A 12,249-nucleotide genomic window follows, 5' to 3' on the forward strand; every position below is an offset into this window, starting at 1 on the left:
CTTTCACAATATCAGATATGTACCCTCCTTCAATCTGCAATTGAGAAGTGCTTCTTTCTTCAATAGTGTCAAGGTATATATGTGCACAGATGTGCATGCTAATTGATGCATGTGTAGGAACCTGTGCATGCATGTACACATTTGTAGATTGTGTGTGTTTTTTCACTGAAAAGCTATACTGGGTATATTTACTATTTATTGCAATGTTTTGAGGAGCATCCAAAATATTGCTACTCTCAAAAGGACTCCTCTTTACCTATCACCAGATTCAAACAAGAACCTAACAGTATGGAGTGATTTGACAACTGCCATGAGCAAGTCTCTATGTGGTCACTTGACTTGCAACAAATAATAGCCAAATTGCTCTCATATCATAGCCTATAATATTAAAAAAAGGAATAGACACACTGGATAATGTAGTCCCAAATGTACTCTGTTTGAAAAACACAGACGAGTTAACCATAACTGGAATGCTTTGGATCAGGTCTGCCTATATGGGTCCATCAGGAACTGAAAAACAATAATGTCAATCATCATCATAATCCTTAGTTCCACTGGTTTAACATCCAAAGGATACATTTCTATGATGTCACTAAGATTCACACAAACTTTTGACTTGCATACAAAGCCTAGAATACTTTTCCACACAGTAAGTTTCTCAAGGTCATGCAGCAGATTCAGAATAACCATACTTAGCTATTCCCCTACTCTAACTGAAGCTCCTCTTTTTTTTACACCTTATATTTTACAAACATTATACAACACTACATTAAGTTCTATGTTACCTGTCACAAAATATTTCCAGTTACTAGAGAGAGTCTTCACTACACCACTATACATCAAACATCAATTTCAGGTACCTAAAACCCAATGTCCACTGACCTTATTTTCATTGTTATATAACATTCTCAAATACTCTATCACACCCTGTCTTCAGATGAAAAAGCGAAGGGATGAAGATAACTATATTGAGATAGAAATGTGCTCTACATGGCACATCTTAAATGTGAAAAATGAGGCATTTATTACAAAAATGTTCAATAAGAAATTAAAATTTATTGCAACTTTGGTAATGTCTATGTTACTATAGAAACTGAAGAATCATCAATATAAGGCACCAAGTTCATCATCTTATGTCCACTTTTCACGCTGGCTTTTCACTTGATCATACTGAACTCAGTACTCATTTTGGAGTGGAACATATTTTATCAAACTCTATTTACCAAATGACTTAACTTTTGATGCAGTGTTTTATATATGTAAACAAATTCTGATACATGTATTTACCTAGCTTTAAAACAGTTTCTGTCAACAAGATTCCACACACAAAACATTGTTTGACCCAAAGCTGCAGAATCCCCTTGCCCAAGATAATTTTTTTTAAAAACCATAAAATTAGTATGTTCAACTTCAATCTGATCTTTACACCTTTTAAAAATGGTAAGACTGACCTTCGAAGGCCCATCAACAGAATCCGTGGTTTTTCATCTGAACTTGAAGCTGTAGCTTCATTCTCCTGATCAACTGTACCATATCCAAAATCTTGGAATGAGCCAACCATAAAATCCCCACCAGCATCATCTTCATAGGACTGCAAGGTAAAAAGGAATCAAATATTTTGTAATATTGAATACAGAGAGTTTTCAAACAGGATTCAATTAGCAAAGGATAGATGTTTAATGAGGAGAGACAACACCAACAGGAGTGAAAAAGCTGGTGGTAAGTTAGATAAATTAGGTTAAATTATTTAGTAAAATATGTATATAAGTCAAAATTAGTATCAGGTTTCAGTGTTTATGCTTCTAAGTTGTCCATTGTGTATCTGAGAACATCAAAGGACACAAGAAAGCAATGCTTACCTCTTGTTTCATAGAGTTAAGAGGACAAGTCACTTAATAAAATGCCAGACTATTAGAAGTTACTTTCCAGGTTTGGTAGCTATCCTAGAGAGCTAGGTAAATGTGGTTATGTAAAATTTTACTTAAAAGCAAAAACACTGCTGTGCATTTGATGCACTCAGTCTATCTCCACCAGTAGTAGACAGATTGACTAGCATGAACACATTGAGTTTTGTGTTGTAAGTAACATCAAATGTCTGCAAGCAGAAGTATCTGTAAAACAATACTAGTAGATTAACTAGTTATACACTAAACAGCATATATTAGATATCAGAACCAATAATTGCTTATCTTACATGTAACACTATCAGTTCTACACTGTCGAATAAGCAGACAGAGCACATTAACTTCAAGTGTGATTGGAAGCTTCATTTGGATATTTTTCTCAAAAATATCTTCTCCAATGTGTTAGGGAATTATTAATGTAAGGCCATAGTGTGCAAGTATCACTAAAGCAGATGTATTAACATAATATACATTATGAATAAAAAAGATAGTCGAGGTAGTTGTTTAAATCAAAAGACAAAAAGGAACTTAGTTTTACTGTTAGTCTGAAGAGTTAATACTCAGTCTCTTCAGTTGAAGGAGAGAGATAATCAAATATTGTTAGTATGGTTAAGTGTTCTTGTACAGGTTTTTAGTGAGTATGGAAACAACTCTACAAGGATTGGATAAATGTTAAAGAGCCTGAGAAGACACCTTAGATATAACAATGAATGAAGAGTCATAGAAATTGGGTGAACGTTAAACAAGAGTGGTATAGAGTTTATAAGCTTAAAAGAGCAGTTGCTGCTGAAGTAGTTGGAAAGTTTGAGAAAGAATAGAGCTTAGAAATGGGTCAATGATTGTTAGTGAATTTGATTTGCCTGTTTATTCATTGGATTTTTTCCTTGGTTGTGGTTGAGACAATTTACATATTTTGAATCCAATAACTCAAATATATGTGGCCCGTATTTAAGTATGAGGAAGAGAGTTAGCAGTTAATCAAGGCCAACAACATTTTTTTTTTATCCTAAAGAAAATACTTAGTCTTTATGATGCAGTTTTGGCTATATAAGACATGGGATGGGAAGCGAGTGCTGAATTTGTCAGAGAATGTGCAAGATACTTTTTGTGTATGGTATTCCAGAAAGAATCAAACTAATGGTAAATTTCTGGAATTGTGAGATTATCTTGATAATGCTGATGTTATTTAACAGAGATGAATATTAATTCCAAAGTGACATTGTTCTAGGAAGTAGATTCTAGCCAAAATTTAATATAAGCAGAAACAAAATGAGATATACAACAAAGTGGCTTGATTAGGTGGAAATGTACATATAATTCCAAAGAAGAGGTGATTATGGCAATGATAGGACACAATATATGGAGAGAAGATATTCCAATTAATCAAAAATGCTTGATATTTCAATATGCTGTCAAGGAGGCTGGTGACCAAAAGGAGTATATCACTCTAGACTTGGTCTATTCTACCAATAATCTATGTTTTACCTGATAAACTAAGTGTGCTCAGAAAAAGACTGCAGAACCAATAAAAAAACATGGAAATAGAGAACCAAAATAATTATCATCAACTAACTGTTCATATGATAAATGACTTCAACTTGAGATGCAACAGATTGATGGAGGGAACACAGGAATAATGATTAAATACCAGGCGCATTCTATTTTGTATTTTAAGTTCTATTCTATCAAGATACATTTACAAATAATGTTACAGACATAGCTTACCAGATATTCTAAATTAAAATCAACAAATTATATAACTTAGTACATCTATTGAAAAGATTTCAGAAATCAGTGGGGTCCCCAGCCAGTAACTGACAAAAGGAATAACTATCGGTATAAGCTACAAGTATTAGTAGTACTACTAGATATAGGCAAGTATGATAAATCAATACAAAACAAAACACACAGATTTAAATACTTTAGAGTACACTGTTATCAGAAGACAGCTGTTTATTCACAAACATCTTACCTTATTGAGAGCAAAAAAACAGTAACACTTGTTATTCATATTCAAAATTGAAATTAATAAGTCTACCATGTTGAGAGGAACTCACAACAAAATAGTGTTGCTGTGAGTATGCTTTAAAGGAGTGGGTTATATTTACAAATAAAGCACTGCAGACTAAAATAAACATCACATTTTACTGAAAGGTTATAAAATCTCATGAGAAATATTTCAAAAAATCAAACAAAAACGATAAAACAAAAAAATAGCTCCAGAAGACCTGCTAAGATATCATCCAGTGAAACAGTTGTCACACATATATAAGATGATCTACAATACTGAATTTTTTAAAAAACAAACTTACAGACAAACAAAAAAAGAACTCATAAGCAGAACAAACAAGTTAGAGAACTGTGAACACAGTCTGCTAACTATTTACAAAGCAAGTCAAAAGGTTTGCAACATTCGCATGTGCTAGTTTGCAGTGTGTATATTATGTGACCAAAGCAGTTCAAAACCATGGAAGGTGCCCACTGAGGTTGGTAGTATCGTGACAGTTGGTGAGCTGTCATGTACATTGCTTCACTCCACATGTGATTGCAAAGCCACACAGATGAACGCACAATGTAGTCTGATTTGGGAATTTATGCTTTATGAGTTTGATTTGGGCCATAACACTGTGGAAGCAACCAGAACCCTTTGTTGTGTGAAAGGTGAAGGCACAGTTGATCACAGTACAGTAGTCAGATGGTTTGAGAAATTTTACTTGAGTTGTAAAAACCTTGACAATCAAATAAGGCCATATAGACCTAAAACCATGGATTCCAAGGTCATGCTCCAAGCCATAGAGGCAAATCTAGCAAGTAGCATTTGGAGAGTATCAGGTGAGCTTGGCATCTCACAGTCCAGTGTGACTTGTCACCTTCAACGGCCTCAGTAAAAGCACCAGCTCAAGCACAAAGGTGAATGGATGTTTACAATGAGGTCCTGGAAAATCTGCATGAGCTGCATTTCCTGAAGAGGATAATAACGTGATGAGAATTGGATATTTTTGCACAAAATGGAGAAAATGAAACAAATATGGACGACTTGTTCAGAAACACCCATTAGTGGGGAACAATTCTCAAAGATAGCCTCCAATTGTTTTCCCCCAAAATTCGCATGTCCTTGGAATCTACATAGTCTGAGGTATATTTGTAGAGAATTTCATTAAAAAATATCCAGTTTCATGAAAGTTAAGACGAATTGAAGTGGACTCCGGTGAAATTTCCGAAATTACCCACTCCAACCCCGCCTACGCCCCCACCCAATTTTGTATATTCAAAATCTACATGTTATAACACATATTTGTAGACAATTTCATTAAAAATATCCATTTTTCTGAAAGTTATGATCATCCAAAGTTGGGAGCACAGAAATCTGTAGTTATACCAATTCAAAAATACAGCAGTACAAGTAAAAGAAGTTCATCAATATTTGGAGGAATATTTCAAATTTGGATTTATACCTGCAATCCATGATAAACTGTCATCAAGTTATAGGCAAAAAACTTGGATCTTGTGAATTTTCTGAAATCCTCTTCCTGTCCCTCGTAAAAGATTTTACCACAAATTTCTTGACAATCGTAATCTATGCTGGTTGAAAGATTTTTATTTAAAATCTCATATAAAAAAAAAAAAAACATTTTCCTAAAAGTTACGAGGGAAAAACTTGGATTTTGTGAATTTTCTGAAGCCCTTCCCACCGCCGTTGATTTCTGTACATTTTTTTTTTCATATTTGCTTCCTACACATTTTTTTTTTTTACATCCATTGCACTATTTTTAAAAATTTTGTTTCCATTGTAAACATTAACCAAATTTTGAATAACAAAAATTAAGTATCACAAGGGGGCATCAAGATTTTAGAAATGATTTAGTGGGGCATGGCCAAAAATCAGTTGGGAATCACTGGTCTAGACCCAGGTTCCTTGAATTGTTACTTGTTCCAATTAATGGCTCACTTCCTGCACTTGCAACACTTCATCAACCAAGATGAGGTAGAAGCTTCAGTGAAGGAGTTCTTCACCTCAAAGGACAAGAACTGATATCAGCATAGGATCAAAGAACTAGCAGAAAGGTGGCTTCAGACAGTCCAACACAATGGCCTCTACTTTGAATACTAGGCTGCTTTTGTGGAACCTTGACAAATAAAGCAAGTAAGTTACCAAAAGACTGCAAAACTTCTAGCTTAATCTTTACGCTACCGGTCAGGTACCTAAATAATATATACATAGAATTGGTTCTGTGAGTAAGAACTTTTACAGGTCTGAAGAGATTGAACAGGAATAAAAATGACTGGCCATCAAAGACATTGGGAAAATATATAGCAGGCTCAACTAGGGAGGATGATAACTGCTACAAACTGATAGAAGACACAACCATAATACAAGTAGAATAAATATGACACAAAAACGATGAGGTTTGAAAATATTAAGTGTTATAGATGAGATAATGCAAGGGAATATGACAGAGATATGCCATACTGCAGACTTCCAAATCTATACCAGAAAGGAAAATAGAAGCTATGAAAATGTTGATGATTATGATTAAGACAATATTTAGAAAGTGTGAGGGTGAATAAAAAGCACTGGTATATAAATAAATCAATTCATTCTTTCTTTTCCAAACATAAGATATATAATTAAAAAATTCCATGGGTTAAATAAAATAAACTTTAATTTCATGTGGTGTTTTGTAACATAATTTAACAAAAGATATTTTTCATTTGTTCTTTTACTTGTTTCAGTCATTTGACTGTGGCCATGTTGGAGCACCACCTTTAGTCGAACAAATCAACCCGAAGACATTCTTTGTAAGCCTAGTAATTATTCTCTCGGTCTCTTTTGCCAAACTGCTAAGTTACATGGACGTAAACACACCAACATCAGCATCAAGCGATGATGAGGGAGACAAACACAAGACACACAAATACATACATATATATATATACAACAGGTTTCTTTTAGTTTCCATCTACCAAATCCACTCACAAGGCTTTGGTCAGCGCAAGGCTATAGTAGAAGACACTTTTGCCCAAGGTGTCAAGCAGTGGAACTGAACCCAGAACCATGGGGTTGGGAAGCAAGCTTCTTACCACACAGCCACTCCTGCACCTATGTCGAACTTTACAAAACATTTTTTATTGTATATTAAAAAAAAATCAATACAATTTTTTAACAATCTACATCACATAAACAAAATGGCAAAACTGCCATCATAAAGAACAACCAGCAATATTCACTGTATCAGCCATAATGACGCCATTCCAATTTGTAAAGCAGTAGTCTAGAGACTGAGAACACCAGAGGTCTCAACAACAACTGTATGAAAAGGAAACTTCCCATTAATGACTGCACTTAGTTATCTACCACTTGCAGAGTGAAAAGGTTAAGATTGGAGAATGAGTTACACAAGTAGCCTCTCAGATAAGCAACTTTCTTCCCTTGAATGGAAAAAGTTTATGTTATCCAGATGCCTTCCATCATTGCCATCAAAGCCAAAGCCAACAGGCTCAAGTTGTGATAGAAAACTGGCAGCATTGATGCTTTTTTTTTTAATAACACTGTTCAGTGTCACATAGCAAAGGAATCATATCCCATAGTGTAATGACAAGAATGTTGGAGCAATCTGAACTTGTCAGCAATGGTGGAGGACAAATCTGATGTGTGTGCACTCATTGTCAAGAAGGGTCCAAGTCAAAGAAAGTAAGTGACAAATGGATTCTTGTGTTGGTGGAACTAGAATTGAGATTGTTCCAGTTGTGTTTATTGGCTATACCCTAGAGACATTGAAGCAACTGTGAATTATGAAAAGGTTGTAAGTATAATGAAGAAGTTGGCTTGGAGCAAGCTATTTTTTAGAGGAGTGTTTGACTGAAGCAGACCTTCATCAGCTACAGCAGAGTGCAACAAAGTTAGGTTTTTAAGGTAATCTGGTCACAAGTCATCCACACAACTGCTACAACTACCTTTAGAAGCAGTTACAAAAATATGATAAGCAGGAACAAGGACTGTTTTGATATCAGTCAGGAGGATGTGGCTGCTTCAATTAGAGTGGACTTAAAAACTCAGCTATGCATTGGAGAATGTCATTCAATGTCATTATTCACAATGGTAGAAATAACTTTCTCAATTTTGTTTTGATGCAAATGTAGCCATGAATTTATTGTATACATGAAGTATGGAGAGTGACTGTGAAAAGTTTTCCAAATTTAAACCTAACACAGCAAAGAGACCATAGCAAGGAGATAAAATAATACTCAAAGACAGATATAAGAAAATATTCTATAATTTTCTCTCAATGTGTAATCAGAAAATGGATAGGCTTGTGCAAGTTACATCAACAGTAACTAAATGACAATAATGTGTTGGTTTATTGTGTATTATAGAATATCAAAGCAGTGTTAGTATTATATTAAATGGAAACATTTCTGCTAACTAAATGACTTAAATTATTCATGTTGCATTACAATCTGAGAACTACAAAAAAGCCTACAGCTAATATAAAGTTATTGAAAGTAGTTATGTCAGCAATCAGCCCTAATATATAGCTAATGTATGTTATTGAATTTACTAGAAATAGCAAATTCATCTCCCTCAAATCACTGTCTGCTGTCTAACAAAAAGAGAAAATAATAGATAATGTAATCCTAGACAAACTATTTGTGTCTGAAAATAAGACATGATGGTCACAGCTAGGAAATCTCTGATCATAGGTCTACTAAATCAGAGTTGAGCAGAAGCTACACAACAAGATAGAACTGAACTGAAACATTGGATGTACAGAATAGATTTTCCCTAAGATATTGCAGTGAACACTTTGATAGTTTAAAATATTAAACAACAAAGTAAATGATACCAAGCTTCTTACTGAACACACTCACCAGGCAAAATATACTGATTTACTTTGAATGGTCAAATGGCCATTTTTCAAAGAGGAGTATCATCAACTGAATTCCACATTATTAACAGAAATACTAATTTTGTCAGTTACAGAGTGATGAACATGAAGTTAAACCAGAAGAGATTTGATCTCAAAAGCTGAAAGTGAGTAAAACAAATACTGTAATGAATGGAATACAACACTGCTGTCTCAGCCATGCTGCACTTCAGGGGATAAAATATTGTGCAATAAAGATCAAACAGTTACTCAAGGTACTTCTTAAATTGATAATCAATTCTCACATTAATTACAGCTTCTCTCAACCTAGAGTACCCAAACAACTAAATATTTCTAAGCTACCAATTTTATTATTATTATTTTACTTCTTAGAGCTCTCAGTTTTATTTGCTCTGGTTTATTCAATGGTAGCAGACAGCAACCTGTTATCAGAGGTTTCACTGGGTCTCTTTCCACAAATTACAAGCTTTGGTACTTGGGTGTTGTGTGTTTTCCACAATAAGTTAACATCCAAGTACCAATCTTGAAATCCTAGCTGTCCCCAATAGCATAGTTTTTTTGGCCTGCTCTACCCATATGTCAATTCCAATTTCTCCAACATATTTCTCAAACCTGGTTGCTAGTGCTCCAAGCGCCTCTACAACTACTCTCCTCATTGCCCACATTCTTGCAATTTCAACTTTTATTAGTCTGTATTTCTCCATCTTTTCAAGCTCTTAGTCATCTATATGTGCATCCCCAGATATGGCAATATCTATGATCTTGGCATCCTTTTCTCTTTTGTCTATCATAACATTGTCTGGTCTTCAAGTATCAATTAGGGAGCTACATTGGATTGTAAAATCCATTAGGATCTTACATTCATTGTTCTCAGCAACACCCTCTGGTTCATGCTTGTACCATTTCTATGTTCTGCCCAAACCATACTTATTATTATCATTATTAAGGCAGTGAGCTGCCAGAATCATTAGCATGTTGGACAAAATGCTTAGTGGTATTTCATTCATCCCTACATTCTTAGTTCAAATTCCACAATGGCTGACTTTGCCTTTTATCCTTTCAAGGTTGATAAAATAAGTACCAGTTGTGCACTGGGGTCAATGTAAATGACTATCCTTCTACCCAAAATTTCAGGCCTTGTGCTTATAGTAGAAAGGGCCGTCGCCATCGTCGTCATCATTATTATGACTGCGATAGCGTAAAGTCACGGAAATTTGGTGCTCCATAAGTTGAAAACGTGTTTGTAATCTTTTCAACCTTCTAAGGCCCTGTGTTTTCATTTTATTGTTACCATTGCATTTCTGAGATTGTCTGGACTACGCAGATAGTATCTTTGTGTAGAAATACCCCCTGCTTTGCAGGGGATGCACATAAATAGTTTTTGAATCTTAACAACTTTTGAAAAAAATAATATTTTGCTGTTTTGATTATTCAATTAAAGATGGCTGATAAAGAAGCTATCATAATGTTCGACAACAACGCATTCCATGTAAAAAAAAAAAAAATTGAGAACAAAGATATAGAATGGCCTACACTTAATGACATCACTGAGGTGAATAATGTTTTGTCTCTCAGCAACGTCAAAACTACTAGTGTCATCGTCTACGAATCCAATGCTACCGCCAACATGAAAGAAATGAAACATAAAAACAGGAATATTGCCTCTGCTTCTTTTGCGTTTGTGGCAAGAAATATGGAAGATTTCTGCCTAGATGAAGAAGATTTTAAAATGGCAAGGAAAATTGTAAAAAGGAATGGGAGAAGGGTAGCTCTAAACCCCCCATCTGATGTGATAGAAAGTATCTTAAGATGTACGGTCACATACTGTTGCATCGGAGTTAAGTCACACCAGGTGGAAAATGCCACCTGCAACAATTTCTAGAGGGTGAATGTGTGTGGGCTTTGTTTGTGAGACATGCCTTTTCACAATTCGCCTTCTTCACAGACCTGCAGTGCTGGGTAAAGGATAGGCTGAGACTGGGCACCCAGCACTTAGAATGTCATCAGGTCCTCCACAAGTCAAGCAACAGGAGTGGTGGATGTTCCATTTTAGCTAAATACAGAGGATTATTATCATCATCACCATCGTTTAGAGTCCGCTTTCCATGCTAGCATGGGTTGGACGGTGCAACTGGGGTCTGGGAAGCCAGAAGGCTGCACCAGGCCCAGTCTGATCTGGCAATGTTTCTACAGCTGGATGCCCTTCCTAACGCCAACCACTCCATGAATGTAGTGTGTACTTTTTACGTGCCACCGGCACAGGTGCCAGATGAGGCTGGCAAACGGCCACGATCGGATGGTGCTTTTTACGTGCCACCGGCATGGAGGCCAGGCAAACGGCCAAGATCGGATGGTGCTTTTTACGTGCCACTGGCATGGAGGCCAGGTGAGGCTGGCAACGGCCACGATCGGATGGTGCTTTTTACGTGCCACCGGCACAGAAGCCAGTCGGAGCGGCGCTGGCAACGGCCACGTTCGGATGGTTCTCTTATGTGCCACCAGTACTGGTATCACAGCTACAATTTCCATTCATGTTGATCGATTTTGATTTTTGATTTTGATTTTCACAAGTAGAGTTTTGTGTCCCAAGAAGGAAAGGTATGCATCAGTGGACTGAGGCCATGGGTTATGGTCTCACTTGTCCTGCCGGGTCTTCTCACGCACAGCATACTTTCAAAGATCTCTGTCTCTAGTCATTTCCTCAGTGAGACCTAAAGTACGAAGGTTGTGCTTCACCACCTCATCCCAGGTTTTCCTGGGTCTGCCTCTTCCACAGGTTCCCTCAACAGCTAGGGTGTGGCACTTTTTCACACAACTATCTTCATCCATTCTCGCCACATGGCCATACCAGCGCAAATGTCTCTCTTGCACACCGCAACTGATGCTTCTTAGGTCCGACTTCTCTCTCAAGGTACTTACACTCTGTCGAGCATGAACACTGACATTATACATCCATCGGAGCATACTGGCTTCATTTCTTGCGAGCTTACGCATATCCTCAGCAGTCACGGCCCATGTTTCACTGCCATGTAGCATGGCTGTTCATACACATGCATCATACAGTCTGCCTTTTACTCTGAGTGAGAGGCCTTTTGTCACCAGCAGAGGTAAGAGCTCTCTGAACTTTGCCCAAGCTATTCTTACTCTAGCAGTTACACTTTCAACACACCTGCCCCCGCTACTGACTTGGTCACCTAGGTAACGGAAACTATCAACTATTTCTAGTTTTTCTCCCTGGAATGTGGCGGAAGTTGCTCTCTGCGCATTTTCAGTGTTTATTGCTCCTGAGCATCTGCCACATACAAAAACTATCTTCCTAGTTAGCCTTCCTTTGACGTTGCTGCACCTCTTATGTGTCCATAGCTTACACTTGGTGCATCTTATGGTGCATCTTATAGAGTTTCTACCTACGCCTTTCCTACAGATCGAGCAAGGCCATCTACCTGAAGGCGTTTGTG

At 36.6% G+C, this 12,249-nt stretch overlaps 1 protein-coding gene across 7 annotated transcripts in view; it reads right to left on the reverse strand.

Moving 5' to 3' along the window:
* LOC115211105 (ras-related GTP-binding protein C) overlaps positions 1-12,249 on the reverse strand; it is a 91,112-nt gene that overhangs the window by 23,257 nt on the left and 55,606 nt on the right. For 5 of the 7 annotated variants that reach the window (XM_036502175.1, XM_036502174.1, XM_029780007.2 and 2 more), the window contains exon 2: positions 1,452-1,591. In XM_036502175.1, coding sequence (XP_036358068.1) covers positions 1,452-1,561 — 110 coding nt within the window. In that variant the 5' untranslated portion in view covers positions 1,562-1,591. Of the gene's footprint in view, positions 1-1,451; positions 1,592-5,359; positions 5,395-10,324; positions 10,406-12,249 lie in introns of those variants that run through there. The other 2 variants (XM_036502172.1, XM_036502173.1) reach the window with 2 other exon arrangements.

This window comes from Octopus sinensis, linkage group LG4, assembly GCF_006345805.1.
Source record: "Octopus sinensis linkage group LG4, ASM634580v1, whole genome shotgun sequence".
Classification (NCBI taxonomy): Eukaryota; Metazoa; Mollusca; class Cephalopoda; order Octopoda; family Octopodidae; genus Octopus; species Octopus sinensis.